General features: G+C 32.7%; 3 protein-coding genes and 1 long non-coding RNA gene across 4 annotated transcripts; all 4 read left to right on the top strand.

Moving 5' to 3' along the window:
• Window positions 1-3,527: 3,527 nt before the first annotated feature.
• LOC145328261 (uncharacterized) lies at window positions 3,528-5,459 on the top strand. The gene is made up of 2 exons (XM_080171912.1): window positions 3,528-3,977; window positions 4,751-5,459. The coding sequence occupies exons 1-2, from the start codon at window positions 3,804-3,806 to the stop codon at window positions 5,354-5,356; spliced, it is 780 nt and encodes a 259-aa protein (XP_080028038.1). The 5' UTR covers window positions 3,528-3,803; the 3' UTR covers window positions 5,357-5,459.
• A 27-nt stretch (window positions 5,460-5,486) lies between these two features.
• Window positions 5,487-7,054, top strand: LOC145328354 (uncharacterized). The gene is made up of 3 exons (XR_013882430.1): window positions 5,487-5,577; window positions 6,141-6,225; window positions 6,461-7,054. It is a non-coding gene; the product is annotated as an uncharacterized LOC145328354 (long non-coding RNA).
• A 6,282-nt stretch (window positions 7,055-13,336) lies between these two features.
• Window positions 13,337-16,570, top strand: LOC145316467 (uncharacterized). The gene is made up of 2 exons (XM_080157029.1): window positions 13,337-14,222; window positions 15,745-16,570. The coding sequence occupies exons 1-2, from the start codon at window positions 13,337-13,339 to the stop codon at window positions 16,491-16,493; spliced, it is 1,635 nt and encodes a 544-aa protein (XP_080013155.1). The 3' UTR covers window positions 16,494-16,570.
• A 3,386-nt stretch (window positions 16,571-19,956) lies between these two features.
• Window positions 19,957-22,000, top strand: LOC145331908 (uncharacterized). Its single transcript, XM_080176784.1, has 2 exons — window positions 19,957-20,030; window positions 21,007-22,000. The coding sequence occupies exon 2, from the start codon at window positions 21,032-21,034 to the stop codon at window positions 21,809-21,811; it is 780 nt and encodes a 259-aa protein (XP_080032910.1). The 5' UTR covers window positions 19,957-20,030; window positions 21,007-21,031; the 3' UTR covers window positions 21,812-22,000.
• The last annotated feature ends 1,980 nt before the right edge of the window (window positions 22,001-23,980 follow it).

Here is a 23,980-nt window from a genome sequence, read left to right as displayed (position 1 = left end):
ATCCCCCTTCAAGCACAAATACATGCAGGGTATATTGGGTTTACCCTGGAAACGCGCATGAAAAGCACCGCAGCAGAAGAAGTAGCGGCCAACTGCTGGAAGCTCCAGCAACTAGACCCGGCCCACCCGGTGCGTGTCCAGGGGAGCACGTTCTCGGTACTGAGGGGAGACATCCTGCTGCAGCTGACCTGCCAACGTCATAAATACGTTGTCCGCGAACACAAGGAGTGTTGGGACAAAGTGCCAGTAGAGCCCACAGGTTTTGTAGACGCTGTGACACGGGTATATAGTGAACACGCCACCAAGATTCCCTGCTCCTCCACCTACCCCCTGACTGTGCACGCGGAGGAAGGCTGGATAGAGTTAACCCCCGCTCCCAAGAAAAGGCCACCCCCGCTGGATACGCCTAAGCAATTGTTGACAGAACCCTTAGATGACTTCAGTTCAGGTGGCTTGTATTCGCAGGCTGAGTTGAACGACTGGCAACAACTGCTGGCGTTCCCAGCATACAAGAGTGCCATGCTGACCGGCCTATCCTATGGCTCCTGCGTTCAGCAAGGCAGCTGTTTGGCCACAGGAGACCATGGGATAGTGTCCTACAACATTGACCGACTGGCGGAGGAAGGAGAGGCAGCCCTGGATGTCTGGGCTGGATTTAGACAAGCCATCCACGAGTGGGGAGATGGCGCAGCCATACTGTGTTTGCTGTTGTTGATCCTCAAACTGCTGGGGGACCTAACCATCATTTCCCTGGCAGCAGCACAAGGAGGAGTCCGGGCAGCCCTGAATGCGATATCACAAGTGTTCCTGTACCATCCAGCTTTGTATAGGAAAGCGCTGGCTAGAGCCAGGCTCAACCATGCCAAGTCCCGGGACTTTTCAGTGGACTGGGATGCCATTCCCATCGGCAGGGAAGCAGCCGAGGAAATGGTGTCTATGAAATCAACTGACAGCGGGCATGACCGCCCAGGTAGGCCAGGACCGCCCTCTGGCCGACCCCGCGGCCCCTCAGGGGGACAGGCCGCTGCTCAGACGATTAACCTGGCAGCCAGCGCCCCAGCCGCTGCCAACAACAACCAGCAGGCCCCGCTGCTGACCGTTCCAGCAACAACTGTGCCACCAGCAAACCTGATACCTGCCGGCGCTGACCAACGTGTCCAACCCAAGCCAGCCTCTGCCTTCTACCCCACATTGGGAGCCCATCAACCCTAAGAAGACACTCACCACTAGGATTCCATTGAATCATTATCGTTTGTATATATATATCTTAGCCCTAAGGAGCGGACCGAAGGCCTCAACCACTGTCGGAAGTCTGGTAGGGAAATCATCTCCCAGCCTTCCCAGGGGAGAGTTGTGGTATTCGGCAACCGTGAGCCATGCCTATGGCACCCCTGATCTAGGGTTCGGTGGAGGGTCAATGGCCCTCCCCCGAGTCCTGGGGAAGGGGTCTAGCGACCCCCTCCCTCTGCTTAAAATTAATGATTGAATCTGTCATGTTTATTATGGTTAACTGTATTCTTAATTCTCCCCCACCCTTTTCAGGGATGGGGGATCATTATTGCCCAAACTGACCATTGTATATGTATTATGATGCTTTTATGTTATGATTATTTATTCCTATCCATGTAATTATTGTTTGTTGTATATATCTTCAGTATCCTTTAAACCTTCAATAAAGTGACAACTGAAATAGATGTTGATTATTGTCTAGTGAATGCTAGAGAAGCGTAGCTTCTCTATAGTAAGGTGTCCACGTCTGTTCACACTGCCGTAGTCTTTATTCGAACTCTGGTGTCTGCCATTTACCCTAGGCGGATACCACAATATAAAAAGATCACTACTCTAAGTACTATACTAAATATTTTATTGGTCATTCTTTGTTGTTATGTGTATTTTGTTGTATAAAAAGTTGAAGTTCTATTAACTAGTAAATGCTATCTAAAGTTGTATTTATGACAAAAAAAGTTTTTGCTATATATAACATGCAACGAAGTTGAAAATAAAAATGAAAACTCATTTTTTAAGGAAAATCCCTGGTCAAATCTTTTAATTTTTATCAATATAATATAAATAGAAAAAAACTTACAGTTCACTATTTTTTTTAAAATGCTTTAATGGGGTATAACATGTATTTCTGAAAAAATTGCGACCGAACCGCCGCTCCTGCCGAAAGTTCTACTCCTATTTTAAAGTCTTAAATAAAAAACACACCTTTCCGGAAAATACGCGAAAAAAATTACCCCCTTTGTCCTCTTTATTTACAAATTGATATTTATACATTATGAAAATTTGTATAATGTAATAATCAATTATAAATAATTATTTTCCCTCAGAATCTTTTTTATTTAAATAACATCACAACCTTTTAACTAAGATATTTTATGAAGATTCATATGACCACTGAGCATCTTTATGTTGTGCTTTGTTATTTCTTTCCAATTTCTTTGTTTTTATATCTAAGAGCTTATCATCTCTGTTAGCAGAAAAAAAATATTGTTGTCTTCCTTTCACTGCGGAATTACATTAATTACAGATATTTATTCCAGGTGAAAGAACAATTAAAAATCCATCATGATAATATGTTGTGATATTTGCCACAAGGAATTCTCCTTCCAGAAAAGTTTAATAGCACATATGAGAATTCATACAGGCAAAAAAACTTTCAAATGTGATATATGTGAAAAAACATTTGCACAAAGTAATGGTTTAACAGCACACAAAAAAAACCCATACAGGTGAGAAGCCATTCAAATGTGATACATGTGAAAAATCTTTCTATACAAATAGTCACTTAAACAGCCATAAGAGGATCCATACAGGAGAGAAGCCATACTCTTGCGATACATGTGTAAAAGCTTTCCGATCGAACAATGAGTTAATTCTTCATAGGAGGATTCATACAAAAGAAAAGCCATACTCATGTGATACTTGTGATACGGCTTTTGCACAACAAAGTGCATTAACTGTACATAAGAGGATCCATACAGGAGAGAAGCCATACTCTTGTGCATTATGCCAGAAATCTTATTACTCCAGTTCAGAACTGTCAAGACATATTAAATCAGCTGGACATCTCAAGAAGTTAGAATCTACTTATAATTCAGCTCCACCTTCTGCTTCAACCAGTTTTGTTGATTGTGTTGAATCTGATATAAAACTAGAGATAAAAGAAGAAGAAACTATTGATGAGGACCCTCTCTCTATCAACATGAAGGCTGAGAATGTTGAAGAAACTATAAAACAGGAAATAGAAGTAGGAGAAATTCAGGATAAAGATTCTTTTTATTGTGAACAGAATTCTGATGAGAAAATGATAGACAATATAGACATAGTCGAACATAAAATGGAATTTGATTAACTAAATTATATAAATAATGTAAGTTGAAAAGAAAAATCAATTTTCAGTAAATTAAATTGTTGTATATAAAAAGACAATGTATATTACGTACCTACCAAGTTATTTTTTCTTTGTCATATAAACAAAAACTTTTTTTTTACACATTTTTTAGTTAATTAGATAAGGATTTTAAAGTAATCTCTGTGTGTAAATCTGTAATTCTTGTTTGTTTTCTGTACATTTTGTTTTATTTCTTGATTATTTTTTATATTTTCAGTACAGGAAATTTGATTATATCACAAATTAAAACAGGTCTTTGGACACTCTTTAGTTATTGGGTTAGAAATTGAAGTGAGGCCATAGTTTATTGAGTAGAGAAAAGACTTTCTATTGGGATGTATTTTGAATTTAAAGATGTAGATTCAGGACATGCATTTTAACTTTTATTCAACAATGATTTCAGACAATGCCTAGGCTTCGAAAATGTGCGGTCTTTGGATGTGGAAAGACTACAGGAGATGGTGTAATATTACATAACTTTCCTGCTAATTACACATACAGGTGGATAGAGGCTGTGAATAGAGGACCAGAGTGGAAACCTAACACTAATTCATTTCTATGTAGTGACCATTTCTCATGGGTAATTATTTTAAAAGCAAAGCTTTTTTTGTAATTAGAGTTGGTCCATCCGTAATGGATAGCTGTTTTTGTCAATTTATACGTGTTAGAATTGTCCTATTTTTTCAAACTTTGCATGGTGATTCTTATATCAGTTAAGTTCGTACTTCCATGTTGATTTTTAACTCTTTTACCACTTTTTTATGATATGACAATTCTATCACTATATTTAAATTGAAATGCATTTTGTGAAACTCCCCCTTTTTAATGCATATGGAACTGTGAAGAAACGGCGGCGGAACCGACGCTCTCGCCGAAAACCGCCGTTTCTCGCCGAATTTGTTTTTTTGCCTTTATTCGTCAAATTAGACCATTTTCAATCATCTGAGATACAAAAAAAAATTATACAAATTTCCCTTATATTTTCACATGACACTTTCAAACATTTTAATATTAAAATAAATTGTAAGTGTCAAATATTACGTGTCAAGTGAAAGTATATGGGAAATTTTTATGAAAAAAAAAGTTTCTCTCAGATGATTGAAAATTGTGAAAAAAGGCAGAAAAAAATTCGGCGGGAAACGGCAACAGCCATGCCAAATCTCTGAGTTGTAACTTTTTATTTGACTGATTTTCTTTGACTTTTAGTTTTGGTTTTAAAAAGTGTCACTTCCGCCTCCCCCCTTACTGTTAAATTGCCTTTTAAACAATTTACTCAATATATAACATATGCTATATCTAGATATTTTTAAAAGTGTTGCGTCATTTCAAGCCATGGAGTTATTTTTGATTTAGGCATCTGTAGAGAATCAAACCTACGATGGTAAACAACTTTGTGTTGTAAGCGAACCTGTGGCAGTTTTTGCCACTACTACCCAGATTGAAATCGTGCCACATACATGTGAGAAGCCATTCAAATGTGATTTTTGTGAAAAGGCATTTTCAGTTAATAGTTCCTTAACAAAACACAAAAGAATCCATACAGGTGATACATGTGAAAAGGCTTTCCGTTCAAAGGGTGACTTAACTCAACATAAGAGGACCCACAAATGGGTTAAGCCATACTCTTGTGATACATGTAAAAAAGGTTTTCGTACAACTAGTTCATTAATTGTCAAGCAAAGAAGTCAAACAGGAAAGAAGATATACACTTGTTTTACATGTGAAAAGATGTTACTACAAAATGATTTAAACCATAAATCAAGTTGGAATATAGTCACGCCTTCTGCTTCTACCAGTTTTGTTGATTGTGGTGAAGCTGATATTAAACTTGAGATAAAAGAAGAAGAAAGGCTTGATGAGGATCCTATATCTATAAACATGGAGGCTGAGAGTGTGGAAGTAATTATAAAAGAGGAAATAAAGGAAGAAGAAGGAATTGAGAGTGAAGAATTTGTTTAAGTGGACAGAAATAAAAATGTTTTATAAATGAATGAACCAAAATTTCGAATTTGTTGTAATTATTCATTCAATTAATTAGATCTTATCATTAGAATTGTGTTACTTGTAAATTATTATTATATTTATTTTCAGACTGAATATAAAATGAATTGAGACAATTTAATAAAAATAAAGAAAAAGACAAAGAAAAAATACTAGCAATTTGAGTTTAGCAAAGTAAAGTAAGTAATGTTTCTATATAACAAATATTATGTTAGAATCTTGAGAATCTCAGTATTAATGATGTAGGATGTCTGTCTGTCTGTAATAAAAGTGAATGAGTTTTCTATAGTAAAAATATTATTTTATATCATAATATTTAAGAGGTAGGAAAGTGCCATAATGAAAAATGTAGTGTCTAGGTACTTAGTTGAGGTATGTGAAAAAAGTTTTCATTGAAAAATCAGCTCAATGTCTTTAAAAATGTTTTGGGAGAACAGATATATTTGTCTGTCAGTAATAAAAGACCTTATGTATTAGCTATCGCAATAATATGTTTTTACTTTTTAAGAAATTTTGGAAGAAAATTAACTTTTATTAGACAGTTTTGAAGATACACATAAAAATGGTTAATTTGTGATTTTGAATGTTCCCATTTTATAAAGATGATTGCAAGCATACAATACAAGAATATTATTTTACATTGGTATTTTATAGGGAAGTATTTAATGAACAATATGGCACCACTTAGATCTTATTATTAGACTTGTGCTACTTAAGAAAAAATAATTTTTTTTATTTTCAGACAAAAAATAAAATAGAATAGATTTGGAACTGAAGTCAACATCAAGAGAAACAAACCTCGCATAGTCTCAGTTCAGAAAATTAAAGTAATTTAGATTGTAACAAGTACAAGGATAGATTTATCCACAACATTAAATAACATTGACAGACACACCCAACATATAGAGTAGCTATAACAAATAAGATAAGGATGTAGAGAGAATATTTTTTATAAAGTACATCTGGATTGCTTTTATATACATAGTGACGGACACTCCCTACATATAGCTAAACTTATTAATTTCCATTCTACACAAGTATTATATTAGATATTTATTCCAGGTGCAAAAAAAATTAATAATCCATCATGAACAAGTGTCATATCTGTGCTAAGAAATTTTCTACAAAAAGCAATTTAACAGTACATAAGAGAATTCATACAGGAGAGAAGCCATTCAAATGTGATACATGTGAAAAGGCTTTCTCACAACAAAGTGCATTAATTACTCATAAGAAGATCCATAAAAGGGAAAATCGATACTCTTGTGATACTTGTGGAAAGACTTTCCGTGTCAGTAAAGAGTTGACATTACATAAAAGGATGCATACAGGAGAGAAGCCATACTCGTGTGATATATGTGACAAAGCTTTCCGTACAAAGTATGAGTTTAATTATCATTTTACTGAGCATGAGAAGCCATACTCTAGTAAATTAACTCTACACAAGTGTCATATCTGCAGCAAGGAATTTTCTATGAAGAGTAGTTTAATAAGTCATATGAGAATTCATACAGAAGATAAGCCATACTCTTGTGATACATGTGAAAAAGCTTTCCTATATCAATGGGAATTAAATAACCATAAGAGGATCCATACAGGAGAGACGCCATACGCTTGTGATACATGTGACAGGGCTTTCTCTCATATAGGTAATTTAGATATTGTTTATTGTTTATTGTGATTTTACTCTTAAGAACCCAAGTAGGGTCATAGTAAGAGGTCTGAATAACTAGGCCAAAGTCTGAATATGATTATCAAGTCTTTTCTTGAATGTAGATAAAGTCACGGCCTTTTTCACATTAACAGGAAGATCATTCCAGAATTTAGCTGCTCTATCACTGAATACATTTCTGGACAGATCTGTTCTTTTCACTGGAATTTGAAAGCTTATCACTCCATGGTCAGAATTTATGGCTCTTGTGTTTGGTCTATTTTCGTTCACTATCTGAAACCATGTCCTTGCTTCTACAGAGTCAATGTCATTCAAAATTTTAAATAGTTGAATCAAATCTGCTCTGTACCTCCTTTTCTCAAGTGTAGGTAGATTAAGTTCTTTCAATTTCTCCTCGTATGTTTTACCTTTCAGTCCAGATATCATACCAACTGCTTTTTGCTGAACTTTTTCAAGTGTGGCAATATCTCCAACTTGCCATGGTGACCATACTGGTGTAGCAAATTCTAGGTGAACTCTGACATATCTTTTATATAGGTTTAAAAACACATGTCTGTCACGATAGTGGAAGGATCTGGATATCTGGAACAGGACTCCTCTGGCAATTCTGGCAGCTTCTTTGCAGTACAGGCCTGGTTTCAGGGATTCATTAAATGTTATTCCAATGTCTTTTTCATGATCGACGACATTTAAGATTTCTCCCTTCATAGTGTAGGTAAAATTATTATTTCTGGAACCTAAGTGCATAACTTTGCATTTAGACACATTAAATTCCATTCCCCATTTATCTGCCCATTTAGTTAAAGAATCAAGCTGAGACTGTAGAATTTCTTTGTCGTTCTGGCTAATAACAGTATGGCCAAGCTTAGTGTCATCAGCAAATTTGCTGAGAATGTTTATCAGTGGGGCAAAGTCATCCAGGTCATCAATAAATATCAGGAACAGCAATGGACCTAAGACACTTCCTTGTGGAACGCCAGACAGAACAGCCAACCAAGATGAAAATTTTCCATTTAAAACAACTCTCTGTTTTCTATTGGTCAACCAGCTTTTTATCCAATTAAAAATGTTGCCTGATATTCCTTTGGCTTTTACCTTGGCCAGAAGCTTGGAAACAGGGACTTTGTCAAAAGCCTTGGCAAAGTCAAGATACACAACATCCACAGGTTCTAGATTTTCTTGGCTGTTTATAAGTTGTTCTAAAAATTCAAGAAGATTAGTTGTACAGGAACGGCCTTTAAGAAAGCCATGTTGGCTCTTTCTCAACAGATTATTTTCTTGAATATGTTTCACTATACAATCTTTGATAAAAGATTCTAGAACTTTACAACAAATACACGTTAAGGAAACAGGTCTGTAATGCTCAGGCTTACATTTTGATCCTTTTTTATAGATTGGAGTAACGTTTCCAAGTAACCAATCCTCTGGAACAACTGAGCTACGAATTGATTTGTTGAAGATGATGGCTAGTGGACCAGCTAGCAGAGAAGAAAATCTTTTCAGAATTAAACTTGGAATACAGTCAGGGCCACTTGAAGGAGAATCTTTCAGTTTCTTTAACTTCTCTTCAACCATGTGTTTAGTTATAAACAGTAATTTCAGTTCTTCTTTAAAGTTTTCAGGAGGAAGGTGAGGAATAGTTTTGTCGTGATGTTGAGTAAAAATGCTAGAAAAATAGTCATTCAATATTGTGGCCATGGAATTGCTGTCGGAAATAACATTACCATTAACTTTGAGAGGACCAACATTTGATGTGGACTTTGTTTTAGATTTCATGTAAGCATTAAAAGGCTTTTTATTTGAATCCTGGGACAATTTTTTTTCAAAGTTTCTTTTAGCTCTTCTAACGGCATTTTTGCATTGTTTCTCTACTTTTTTGTAAATTCTTAAATTTTCATCACTTCTGTCTTTACAATAAATTGCAAATCTACGTCTTTTTTGGCGGCACAATCTTATCACATGTTTATTTATCCAAACTGGTCTAGATTTAAGGTTTCTTTTTTGTTTTGGGACAAACTTTTCAATACCGTCACAAATTGAGTTTTTGAAAACATTCCAGCCTTCATTGCAGTCTAAATTTTTAATTTTGTTTTCAAGATCCAGATTTTCAAGGTAATTAGTAAAGTCATTTGTGTTCATTTTATAAAAAATTGGTATCATATCACAGGTTTCGAGAGGTGGAGAATCACATAAAATGTCTATACTCAGTATACAATGGTCACTATTAGCAAGATTTCCAATATTTTCAATATTTGCTATTCTGTCTGGGCAGTTAGTAAACACTAAGTCTAATATGTTACCTTTGTTGTGTGTTGGGAAGTCAACAAGTTGATAGAAAGCTTTGTCAATCACTGTATCCAAAAAAGTTTTATGCTTGTTACTGCTGGATAACAACTTCCAATCTACGTCTGGCATATTAAAGTCACCAACAATAAAGTTTGTCACATTGTCGTCAAAATTGTTAAAAAGTTCACATAGATTTTCATTATTGTCATTGTTAGAATTTGGAGATCTGTACACTAGAGTAAAAATAGAGTCAATAGTATTGTCACAATCTAAAAGTTTGAAACTGGCAAACTGGTTAAATTCAGAATTATTGTCACAGGGTAAAATAGTTAGTCCATGTCTAACATAAATAATAAGGCCACCACCAATTCCATTTTGTGTGTCATGTCTATCAACACGAAGATTAGGATCAAAATAATAGTCTTTTAGTCTGAGCATAGCATCTTGGATATCACTATTACACCAGGTTTCTGTAATAAGAATTAGGTCAGGTTGTTTGTCAGCAGCTAAGATTTCTAAATCAGGAAGTTTTCTTGATAAACTTCTTGCATTTAGATAGACAACATTTAACATTGTCTTTTGTTTCTTTTGGAGTTGTTCACTCTCCCCTCCCCTTCCTCCTCTCCCTCCTCCATTTCCGATCTGGTCCTTCTCATGCTGGCTGTTCTTTCTCTCATTGGATTGTCCTGCTGGTTTATTTTTACCTTTCTTAGCATTCGGTGTCCTCTCATTCCGACCAGTTTCCATGTAAAGTTTTTTGCATCAGTGTCTGACATCTCCTGATTTTTTTGGTTTGCCTCAGCTAACAATTTTTTCTCTTTCTGAAGTTGGAGGGGGGTAAGGTCTGGAGCAAGAGAAATCTTGTTATATTGTGTTTTTTCAAGTTTCCAAGCATTCTTCAGAATTTTATCTTTTATCTGGGGACTACGAAAGCCGACAGAGAGAGGTCTTGGCTTTGGTCCAGGTTCTCCAACCCTGTAGATAAATTTAATATCAGCTTGACTGTCAACATCAACATGTAAACTGCTAAATATATCGACAACAGTATCTGTATCAGCATTCTTTTTGTCCTTGTTTGTAAGACTGGGATCAGGTTCAGGCAGGGAGAAAATCATTAGATTGGCTTTTTTTGATTCTCTGAGATCAATTTCATCCATAAAATCCTCTTTTGAACTTGCTGCAGGTTCTCTTTCCTTCAACTCCTTAACATCTTTTTCAAGATTCTGTATTTTTGTGGTGTTAGAGTCTATATCCTCCCTGTGCTTATCTCTCGTATTTTCAAGATCAGTTACGTTTTGCTTCAATGTATTGATTTCTCTGGTGTTATTGACAATCATTTTTTGAAGCTTGGAGAGACCTAGTGAACAGCCATCACAGGACCAACAATGAGAACCTTTTTTTCTGAACATTTTGTCAATTAGTTTATACTCATCATCATCAAGTCCACAATCTTTGTGTATCCATCTGTCGCAGATACAACAACAAACAGAGTGTTGGTTTTCTGTTACTTTTTGATGACATTGTAGGCAGAGGAACTCTTCTTTTTTTCCCTTCGCCATTATACAACAAATGACTATAAAAGTACTTATCTTCTCCCCTTAGACGAGGCTTCAAAGAAACCTTAAAGGGTGGCCCTGCGAAGGATCACCGTGAGAATAAAGTACAAATAAAATCACAAGAGTTTTCTATCACAATAAGTTAAAACATAAACTAAAAGTGCACTTCTTTTTTTTTGTTTACTTTTTTTTTGTAAGACTTTTTTGTTAGGCTTTTTTTGTTTTTTTTTTGTTTTTTATTTTGTTTTTTTTTTGTTTTTTTTTGTTTTTTTTTTGTTTTTTTGTTTTGTTTTTTATTGTTTTTTTGTTTTCTTTTTTTTTGTTTTGTAGGAATCTCTTTTTTGTTTTCTTTTTTTTTTGTTCTTGTTTTTTTTTAGTAGGGTACAATCTTTTTTTTTATTATTAGGTGCACTGTACTAAACAATTAAATATTTATAACAATTCAACTAGCAAGTATTTGACAGATATATATAAAAAAAGTTAGGGTGTTAGAATGTTAGTAGTACTTACTTTCACTACATACGCTCCAGTAAATACTTAAATTATTTTGGTTAGTAGGGTTAGCAGGTTAGATTTAGATCAACAATTATGGTTATCATTTGGTACATAAAGTAAAAATTAAAACTGTTTAAAAAATTTAGAATTTGGGCTATCAAAGCTTCCCAAGACGCTCCTGGGCTATCAAAGCTTCCCAGACGCTATCCCAGTTTTGCCGCAAATAACTATTTTAATCAGATAATTATTTATTGCAACTCTGAGTGATATTCACTATCAAAATTTAATGTTCTAGGTTTCTTTCGCCAGGCTGTATAGCCTCCTGGCTAAACGCATCACAACAAGAAATTATTGTGTATCACTCAGCAAGCTCTGTACCTCTCATTTTTTGCCTAGCCCGTACATTTTATTCACAATTTAAAAAGCACTTTTATTATCTGGAACTGGGCTTACGGCTTCTGAAACATGAGAGGCTTGATCCACCTCTCTTAGTGAAGTGAATCAAGCAAGTATAGCTTGGTCAGTTTATGCATAAGAGGATCCATAATTGGAATTTTGTCACACCTTCTGCTTCTACCAGTTTTGTTGATTGTGGTGAAGCTAATATAAAGATGGAAATAAAAGATGAAGAAACTCTTGATGATGATCCTATATCTATAAAGATTGAGGCTGAGAGTGTGGAAGTAATTATAAAAGAGGAAATAAAGGAGGAAGAAGGAATTGAGAGTGAAGAATTCGTTTAAGTAGATAGAAATAAAAATGTTTGATGAATGCATGACCCTAGATAGCGAATTTGTTGTAAATATCTTTTAAAAAGGGCTTAATTATGTTTATTTATGTTTGTATTTAAGATTTAATAATATGTGTAAATAATATTACTTTTCCAAAAAAAATTTTTTTTTAAATCATAATTTTTTGAAAAAAATGTGTAAATAGTTAGTATCTTATATATTTTGTTTGCTTTATTGATTAAACATAAACATGTGTCGTCCTAAGATTTGATGTAATGTGTAAATGATATTACTTCTCCAAAAATTATTTTAAAGAAAAAAATCATAATTCTTTGAAAAAAAAACGTTATTTGTAAAAATGTGTAAATAAGTACCTAGTATCTTATATACTTTGTTTGCTTTATTGTTTAAACATAAATCTGTGTTGCCCTAACCCTGTGGAGCTACCTTGTACATATACATACCCAATTTACCCTAACCTAAAATTGAATACTAATTAATATAATATTGTAAATATTAATTGCATTTCCACTAAATCATTTATTTACCGTTTCTGTTTATACATTTTTCTATCCTATTGAGCAAGGTATTTCTACCATTTCTAATTTTTATTATTTCTTATTTTCAATTAGTTCTTATAATTAAAATTGTGTTACTTGTAAATTATTATTATATTTATTTTCAGACTGTACAAAAAATAAATTGAGACTCAATGATTATAAATAGAAAGAACAAACGAATTATTTGAGTTTACAAAGTAAAGTAAGTCAGCTTATATATAATACAAATATTATGTAGCAGAATCTTTAAAATCTTAATATTTAAGATAAAGTATGTATCATAAAAGTGAATTAGTTTGCTGTAACAAAAATATCATGAAAAAAACAGTTGGGGTTTGGGATGATTGTTTTCTATAGTATGTATTTAAAATTAAAGCTAAAGATAGTAATTAAATAAAACATCAGAAGTAGATTGGGTAATAAGACAAGTACTTAGTACATGTAAGAGAAAGTGGGATAATAATTAGATATCAGAGGAGAGTGTTTATAGAGTACATCTGGAATACTTTTACCTACATAGTGACGGACACACCCTACATATTAAAAATGATGTTGCTTTAATTTTTTATTTTCAACTCTACACAAGTATTACATTATATATTATTTATTCCAGGTGCAATAACAACTAAGAATCCATCATGAACAAGTGTCATATCTGCTTCAAGGAATTTTCTATAAATAGAGACTTAACAAGACATATGAGAATTCATACAGGAGAGAAGCCATTTAAATGCGATTCCTGTGAAAAAGCTTTCACACAACAAGGTACATTAACTGTCCATAAGAGGATCCATACAGGAGAAAAGCCATTCTCTTGTAATACATGTGAGAAAGCTTTCCGCTCAAATGGTGAGTTAATTGTCCATAAGAAGATTCATACAGGCGAGAAGCCATATTCTTGTGATACATGTGAAAAGGCTTTCTCACAACAAAGTGCATTATATATACATAAGCGGATTCATACAGGAGAGAAGCCTTACTCTTGTGAAACATGTAAAAAGACTTTCAAGCAACAAAGTGAATTAACTACACACAAAAGGATCCATACAGGAGAGAAACCATTCAAATGTGATTTATGTGATAAGGCTTTCTTACAACAAATCCATTTAAATCACCATCAGAGGATCCATACAGGAGAGAAGCCATACTCTTGTGTTACTTGTGGAAATACTTTCTCACGACAAAGTGCATTATATATACATAAGCGGATTCATACAGGTGAGAAGCCATTCTCTTGTGAATTATGCCAGAAATATTTTTACTCTAGTTCAAACCTGGCAACACATAATAAATCAGCTGGACATCTCAAGAAATTAGAATCAACTAAGAATACAGTTCTACATTCTGCTTCTACTAGTTTTGTTGATTGTGGAGAAGCTGATATTAAACTAGAGATAAAAGAAGAAGAAACTCTTGATGAGGATCCTCTCTCTATCAACATGGAGGCTGAGAATGTTGAAGTAACTATAAAACAGGAAATAGAAGGAGAAATAATTGAGGATAAAGGTTCTATTGATATCATAGAACATTAAATTGAAATATGACAAACAATAGGTTTTTCTTAAATGAGATACCTAAATTTGTACCTAAATATTGTAATATTTTTAATGTGAATTACAATTTTTCTTTTCAAAATTAAATCTGTGGATACTATTTTTCCCACATTTTGATTTAAGAATATTTTGTTAAAAAGTTTTCTTTTTCTGTAAATCAAAGCATAATTTTTTTGTTACATTGTTCTCTATTTAACATTGACATCATAATGTTTTCGATTGAATTTTTCAACCAAATTATGTGTATATTCTTTTAGGCAGCACCTTTGATGCAATAGCCATACGGGATTATCCTATCCATAGTTTCCAATGCGCCATGTTAACCTAACCTAACCCAGAATAAAACATTAAAACAATCTTTTTTACTAAATTTGTTTCCAACGATTTCTTACTTTTTTAGACTTTTCATGTTGAAAGCAAATAATGATCAGAAAGCTGGAAGTTGAAATAATTTTTCGTTAATTTAAATTAAAATCTGTTAAACTTCAGCTCACTAGATATTGATTCCTAAAATGAAATATGAGATATTTTAATGAATGTATTTGTAGTTTTCTGTGTGGTTATTTGATTAATTATGATAATGTTTTTACCCTACAACAATTACTATTCCTAATACTAACTAAATACTAAAGACAGAATTTTACTCAAGATAAAAATTTTCATCTACTGTCTTATCTATAAATATTATATTTCTTACTCTAATATTCATTTAGATCTCATTATAAGACTTGTGTTCGTTGTAGAATAATAATTATGTTTATTTTCAGACAGAATGTATAATGAAATAAGACTCAGGATTAGAAAACTGAATTTATTAATACATTAAAGGAGAAAAAAGCTTAGGTATGTTTTATTTTAGCTAATTAAAGTAAGTAAATGTCTGTCTGTTCTCATAAAAAGACTTCGCTTACCACTGAAGTAAATAAGTTCTCTTTTTAAAGAATCTTGATATAAGTCTAAGTTTAGTTTGTTTACTTCTTTGTTTTGTTGGAGTGTAGTACAAACTTTTATTGGGAAAGGCCACTAGAAAAATAACGATTCTTTTTTCTTTTATTTTAGATAAGAAATGTTTCTAGTTGACCACATAACTCGCCCCCCCCCCCCCCTTCCTCCTTCTTTTATATTGTGTGGTAGATTTTTATGTGTTTGTGTTTTACTTTAGGTTCGGTTAGGTATATTGGGTACACCACATGTATAGGCTCTGCAGGGTAGGGCTCCAGCCAGGAGGGGTTAGGCATGAAGAAAAAAAATAACTCACCACCTTTTCAGATTAATTTCTTCTTAATAAGGAGGGTGGAGGGAGGTTGCTTATGCTCGCTAGGAACTTTAGGGTAAGGCGTTAAAATAAGAATCAACATTGTTGTTTTAACAACTCCCCCACATGCTTGAGCACAACCAATAGTCAAAGATGAAATTATAAAGACAAAGAATTATTATTTTCTTCTCAGGAACTATGTTAAGTATCATTCATTTCAGGTGCAAGAACAAATAATAATCCATCATGTTGTCTTGTGATGTTTGCCAAAAGAAATTCTCCCAAAAGGGCAATTTGAAAACGCATATCAGGATCCATACAGATGAAAAGCCATTCAAATGTGATGTATGTGAAAAATCATTTACACATGTAGGTAGTTTAAAAGCACACATGAGAATTCATACAGGAGAGAAGCCCTACTCTTGCAATAAATGTGAAAAAACTTTCAAACAAAATGGTGAATTAAGTCGTCATAAGATGATCCATACTGGTGAGAAGCCATACTCTTGTGATACATGTGAAAAGACTTTCTCACATGAAAATAATTTAACTGTCCATAAGAGAATCCATACAGGAGAGAAGCCATATTCTTGTGATGCATGTGAAAAGTCTTATTATACAAATGGTGAATTAAATGATCATAAATGGATGAACCACACAGACTTGAAGCGTAGCTATTGTGAATTATGTCAAAAATTGTATTACTCCAGCTCAGACTTGCCAAAACATAATGAATCAGTTGGACATCTTAAGAAGTTGAAATCTGCTGAGATTACATCACAACCCTCTACATCTAGCAGTTTTGTAGACTGTGGTAAAGCTAATGTAAAACTTGAAATAAAAGAAGAAGAAACTATTGATGAGGATCCTCTCTCTATCAACATGGAGGTTGAGAATGTCGAAGAAACTATAAAACAGGAAATAGAAGGAGAAATAATTGAGGATAAAGATTCTATTGATATCAATGAACATAAAATTGAAATATGATGAATAATTAAATTGGTTTTCTGATATGAAATACCAAATTATGTAAATATTGTATTATTTTTAATGTAAATATTAAAGGGAGGGGAGTTTTGCCACTTTCGCTTACTCAGTGTTTATTAAGATTATTTTTAAAATATTTTTTCTATTTTGCAAATCAAAACTTATCATTTTTTTACCTTTTGATTTTTTTCAGATAAGGAATAACAATGAAATGAAAGTACAATTCTTGCAGCCTTCATTTATTCGAATAAATAGCTAAGATAAATCAGGTTAAGTGTTACTTTCATTAGTTGTGCCAGAATTTTTTTTCATCATTTCTCGCAGAATCAGAGATTTTAGAATCATTTAAACATTTACACTGTTCAAAAATTTTCTAAGTTTGATCACAGATTCACAGTTTTCATGTATAGTTTTGTCAAAGCTATGCTTCCTATGGGTTGGGTGTGTCAGTTTCATTTTCAACTTTTTCTTCAAAAAAACTGAAATGTAGATATTTCACCTTACTGATGACTGAATTATTCACCAATAAAATGTTTTTAGGTTGAATCACAATGAATACTCAACATTCCGAAATGACATAAAAAATATCACGTAATGAATGCAATGAAATACTCTTGTGATACATGTGAAAAGTCATTTGCACATGAAAGTAAATTGATAAGACACAAGATGATCCATACAGGAGAGATGCCATTTAAATGTGAGTTTTGAGAAAATGCATTTTCAGACACAAGTTCCTTAACAAGACACATAAGAATCCACATAGGTGAAAAGCCTTACTCTTGTGATACGTGTGAAAAGGCTTTCTTACAACAAGGTCATTTAAATGAACATAAGAAGATCCATTTAGGAGAGAAGCCATACTCTTGTAATACATGTGAAAAATCTTTCTCATGACAAAGTAGTTTAATTGACCATAAGAGGATTCATACAGGAGAGAATCCATGCTTTTGTGTTTTATGCCAGAAATTTTATTCCTCTAGTTCAAACTTGAGAATGCATAATAAGTTTGAAGTTTGAATCTACCAAGAATGCAGTTCCTCCTGTAGCGTCTACCAGTTTTGTTGATTGTGTTGAAGCTGATATAAAACTAGAGATAAAAGAAGAAGAAACTCTTGATGATCTATAAAGATTGAGGCTGAGAGTGTGGAAGTAATCATAAAAGAGGAAATAAAGGAGGAAGAAGGAATTGAGAGTGAAGAATTTGTTTTAATAGATAAAAATAAAGTAACAGGATGTTGGTCTGTTTGTCTGTATGTTTGTAGCGAAGGTTATCACTACGTGCTGAGTTGATCAAGTTTTCCTTAACAGGGTAGCTTCTCATAGGTCCCGGGAAGGTTACTAACTATTTTGGGTAGGGTACCACCACCATCCCAAGAGAAGTCGCCTTTAGATAAAACTACCCCCCCCATGCAATTTTTTTTAAAACTAAGATTAAAAATTTAGTTGGGGAGAAAGTGGTCGTACCCCCCACAAAAAAAAATGGGTGTTGCTCCTAGAGGCTTCCAGGGGGTGTAGCCGCTAGTGTTTGTTAGTTAACCAATATATATTTCTCATGTTTTATTTGCTTTCATAATTAAAATTGTGTTACTATAATTGTATTTTATTTTCAGACAGAATATAAAATGAAATAAGACTCAAGATTATAAAACTGCATTATATTGTAATATAAAAAGAAAAAAAACATCTTGATATAAGTATAGGTATATTTTTTTTACTTTTTGGTGGAGTACAAACCATTTATAAGAAACGGCCACTAGAAAAAGGGAAAAGTAGGTTGCGGGTAAAGTCCGTAAAGGTGTGTGTTTTAAGGCTTAAAAATAGTAGTAGAACGATAATATTTACTAAATATGTGTATTTGTTATTGAAAAGAACTATAGACAAAAATTTTTTTTTAAAGTTAACATAAATCTTTATTCTACTACCTACTGTTTTTAAGTTTAAAAACACAACCTTTACGGATTTTACCCGCAACCTATTTTTTTTTTCTTTTATGTAAGACTAGCGGCTACGCCCCCTAGAGGCCTCTAGGGGCTCTTGAGGAGGGGAGAACCTAATTTGATAAGCCAAACATAAAGAAAGAACATTAAGAACTCACCATCCTTAAAATCGGCTTATCAGGAAGTGTGAGTTTGCTTATACACGCAAGGCAAATTAAGGCAAAGCACAAAAATTAATACTGAACACTGTATGAACCCGTACTTGAACACAGCTATTAGTCAAATATAAAATAATAAAGGTTAAGAATTATTTTTTTTTCTACTCAGGAATTATGTTGAATAATATTCTAGGTGTAAGAACAATTAAAAATTAATCATGAACAAGTGTCACATCTGTAGCAAAGGAATTCTCCTCAAAGGTCGATTTGACAAGACATGTGAGAACTCATACAGGTGAGAAGCCATTCAAATGTGATACATGTGAAAAGGCTTTCTCAAATAAAGGTAATTTAACTAATCATAAGAGGATCCATACAGGAGAGAAGCCATACTCTTGTGACAAATGTGAAAAGGCATTCGCAAATCAAAGTAATTTAACTCTCCATATGAGGATTCATACAGGAGAGAAGCAATACTCTGGCGATATATGTAAAAAAAAGTTTATACAAAAAACTAATTTAAACGATCACAAAAGGATCCATACAGGAAAAAAGCCATACTCTTGTGATATGTGTAAAAAAGCTTTCCGTACAAATGGTGATTTAACTCGTCATAGCAGGATCCATACAGGTGAGAAGCAATACTCTTGTGAGTTATGCCGGAAATATTATTCCTCTAGTTCAGAACTGTCAAAACATAAAAAATCTGCTGGACATCTTAAGAAGGTAGAATCTACAGGAGAGAAGCCATACTCTTGTGAATTATGCCAGAAATATTATAACTCTAGTTCAGAACTTTCACATCATAAAAAATCAGTTGGACATCTGAAGAAAATAGAATTTATTAAAAATGCAGTTCCACCTTCTGCTTCTACCAGTTTTGTTGATTGTTGTGAAGCTAATATTAAACTAGAGATAAAAGAAGAAGAAACTCTTGATGAGGATCCTGAGAGGATGGAGGCTGAGAATGTTGAAGAAACTATAAAACAGGAAATAGAAGAAGAAGAAATCAAGAATAAAGATTATATTAATATCGTAGAACAAATATTATGGAATACCAAATTTTGTAAATATTGTATTATTTCCAATGAAAAAAAAGGGGGGGGGGGGATTTTGCCACTTTCACTTACTCTGTCATTATTAGGCTTGATATTAATGTTAGACTATATTTTAGGTTATTTAAGATTTTTCACTTTTATGTTATATTGTCTAACATTATTACCTATCCTAAAAGCCCCCCTTACTTTATTTTTATAAAATCTGTATATATTATTTTTCTCCTATTGCTGGTTATTTTATATTATTTAGTTAAAATATTTTTTCTGTTTTGTAAATTAAAACTTTTGGACCTTTTAATTTTTTTTCAGATAATGGATAACAATGAAATGAAAGTATAATTCTTGCAGCCTTCATTTGAACAAAAAGCTAAGATAAATCAGGTAAATGTGATTACTTTCATTAAATGTGCCAGAATTTCTTTTCATAATTTTCTCGCAGAATCAGTCAATTTGGAATCTTTTTAGATTTTCTATTTACAACTAACCACTGCGAGACAAGCTTAATCTTAATTTCATTAATGAGCTACTCACTTCATTTTAAGATATTTTTTCTCAAAATATCTCTTTTGCTGACTCAGTATTGCTATTTGTTACAGTAAAAGAATCTTTATAAGCTACAGCGCTACTCTCGCAGTAGCCAAAGAGTCCACCCCGGGGTTAGTTACAAGGAGAAAAATATCTGAGATAAAATTCAATTTCAAATTATTAAAAATTCTGATTTACATTAAAGAGTAATTATAAGAAAAGTTATTTCTCGGATAATTTATCCCCGAGATGCCGAGATTCTTTAAAATATGTTTATTTTCATAAGTTTATATGTTTTTATAAGATACTATTTTATGTATTAGATAGGTACTTTGTGTGTGAAATGTATATTTATAAGCCATATATAATTAAAAGAGCATCATTTAAAATAACAAGGCTTGAAAATCCCATTCTTATATTACATGCATCTTAGATATGTGTCTTATTTTCACAAAATCAACTTACTTTAGAGGTTCCTAATTAAGTACTAGATGTTAATCAGTCCAATTTTACTTATGCGTTCAATTATTTATCTAAAATATCAAACAGCACAGCATATTTGGAATGTTTTTACCTACATAGTGACGTACACACCCTACATATAGAGTAGATATACTAAATAAAATATTGATGTAAGCAATAAGCATATAGTTTTCATACATTATGTATATATGGATGTAAGGAGATAGTTTTCAAAGAGTACATATGGAATAATTTTACCTGCAGACATACGGACACATCTTAATATAGATATAATGATAAGAGAAATGAATGTAATAAAATTATTATTTTCAATCTATACAAGTATTACATAAAATATTTTTTATTCCAGGTGCAAGAACAAGTAAGAATCCATCATGAACAAGTGTCATATCTGCAGCAAGGAATTCTCTAAAAAGGGTGATTTAACAAGACATGTGAGAATTCATACAGGTGAGAAGCCATTCAAATGTGATACATGTGAAAATACTTTTTCACAACAAGGTCATTTAATTGTTCATTCAAAGACCCATACAGGAGTGAAGCCATATTCTTGTGATACATGTGAAAAAGCTTTCCGTACAAGAAGAGAGTTAACTATCCATAAGAGCACCCATACAGGAGAAAAGCCATACTCTTGTGATACATGTAAAAAAGCTTTCACACAAAAAAATAATTTAACTGTCCATAAGAGGATCCATGCAGGTGAGAAGCCATACTCTTGTGATACATGTGAAAAAGAATTCCGTTCAAATGGTGAGTTCAATCGTCATAAGAGGATCCATACAGGAGAAAGGCCATACTCCTGTGAATTATGCCAGAAATTTTTTTCCTTTAGTTCAACCTTGACAAATCATAAAAAATCAGCTGGACATCTCAAGAAGTTAGAATCTTCTAAGAATACAGTTCCATCTTCTGCTTCTACCAGATTTGTTGATTGTGGTGAAGCTGATATTAAACTAGAGATAAAAGAAGAAGCAACTCTTGATGAAGATCCTCTCTCTATCAACATAGAGGCTGAGAGTGTGGAAGAAACTATAAAACAGGAAATGAAAGAAGAAATTGAGGATAAAGATTATCTTTCTTGTGAACAGAATTCTGATGAGAAAATGATAAACAACATTGACATAGTCGAACATAAAATTGAATATGATTAACTAAATGATAGATTGTCAGTTGATGAGAAAGATAAATGTTTGATAAATAAAATTGCTATATAAAAAGACAATATATTACTTACCTACTAAGTTATTTATTTTCTGTGTTACATAAACGACTTTTTTCACTTTTTTTATTTTCTTACCTACACAATTTTAGATTGATTGAATAAAGATTTTAAAATTATCTCTCTGTGTAGATCTGTAATTCTTGTTTGTTTTCTTTACATATCATTTTTATATCTTGATTTTTTATATTTTCAGAACATGAAAATGAAATTTGATAACATGGAATAAAGAAAAATTTCACAAATAAAAACAGGTGCTTGGACTCCACATAGTTATTGGGTCAGGCATTAAAGTTAGGCCTTAGGTTATTAGAGATGAAATATTTCTTTCCAGCCAAGCTACTTTTAAGTATAGGAAATGTTTTTAACTATTTTTGCGGAGGGTACCTCTATAATTTGAGGACATCTTGGATCCCGTGGGATAAGTAAAGGAAGATAATTTTTGTTTGCACAGCTTAAGTTCTTACTCGCACAATGTGAAAAATGTAACGCACAGGAATCAGACTCAGTATATATTAGATCTTCTTTTTTTTGTGGGAATTTAGTCAAAGGAGTTACAGAAAAATAACTTCATTATTATTTCCAATTTCTGTAAAAAATAATCAATCACTATGAGGTTTAAAAAATGCATATTCTAAGTTTAATATTAAACTTAATCTATATGTAATTTAGACATATTACCTTCCAAATATTTAATTTTGTAATATTTTAGGTTTTAGGTGAAATCACCTGTCCTGACCATGAATACTCACCAGACTGATAAAAAAACATTCAAATGTGAAATATGTAACATGACATTCTCAAAGAGTGATAGCTTTAACAGACATAAGGCAGTTCATGGTATGAAGCCATACTCTTGTAATACATGCAGAAAGGCTTTCCTTACAAAAAGAGATTTAACTCGTCATAAGAGGATCCATACAGGAGAGAAGCCATATTCTTGTGATACATGTGAAAAAGATTTTCGTTCAAAGGTTGAGTTAACTCAACATAAGAGGACCCACACATGCGCGAAGCCATACTCTTGTGATACATGTAAAAAAAGTTTTCGTACAACTAGTTCGTTAATTGTCAAGCATAAAAGTCAAACAGAAAAGAAGATATACACTTGTTTTACATGTGAAAAGACATCACAACAAAATGATTTAAACCAGAAATCTAGTTTTATTATAGTCACACCTTCTGCTTCTACCAGTTATGTTGATTGTGGGGAAACTAATACTAAACTAGAGCTAAAAGAAGAAGAAACTCTTGATGAGGATCCTCTCTCTATCAACATGGAGGCTGAGAATATTGAAGAAACTATAAAACAGGAAATAGAAGAAGAAGAAATTCAGGATAAAGATTCTAATTCTTGTGAACAGAATCCTGATGAGGATTATATGAATAGTATTGACATTGTGAAACATAAAATTGAATATGATTAACTCTATGATAGTAAGAATTTTATGGAAAAAAATAGAATGTCATTTGATAAGAAAGATAAAGTTTTAATAAATTAAATTGTTGTATAAAGTTTATATTACTTACCTACTAAGTTATTTTTTCCTTTGTTATGTAAAAAAGAACTTTTTTCTATTCTATTTATTTTCTTACACATTATTAAATTGATTAAATAAGAATTGTAAAGTTATCTCTGTGTGTAAATCTGTAATTCTTGTTTGTTCTCTGTACTTAAAATATTTTATTTCTTGATTATTTTTTATATTTTCAGAACACAAAAATGAAATCTGATTAAATGGAATAATTAAGATATCACAAATAAAAACAGGTATTTAGAACTCCATTGTTATGTGGTTAGGCATTAGAGTGAGTCAATATGTTATTAAAGATGAAGGATTTCTTTAGGAACGGACTTGTAAAAAGTAGTAAGTTGTATTTTTGTATGTCAGATAAGATCTTGTAAAGGGTTAAAGATCTATAAATGGTTTTAGACTATCTCAGGAGGGAAGGGCATAAAGTAATAAGTGTCTGTTAAGATCTTGTAAATGACTAAATGTTTATTAATCGTCTGTGGATGGTTTTAGGCTATTTCATATTTTTCGGGCCTTAATGTACATGTAGAAAAAAACTTTAAAGTAAAAAATAAGAAAGAATACAT

Source organism: Acartia tonsa, chromosome 1 (assembly GCF_053477335.1).
Source record: "Acartia tonsa isolate MP-2025a chromosome 1, ASM5347733v1, whole genome shotgun sequence".
Taxonomy (NCBI): domain Eukaryota; kingdom Metazoa; phylum Arthropoda; class Copepoda; order Calanoida; family Acartiidae; genus Acartia; species Acartia tonsa.
Note: the sequence above shows the minus strand (reverse complement) of the source record. Positions and strands in the feature narration are given on the sequence as shown.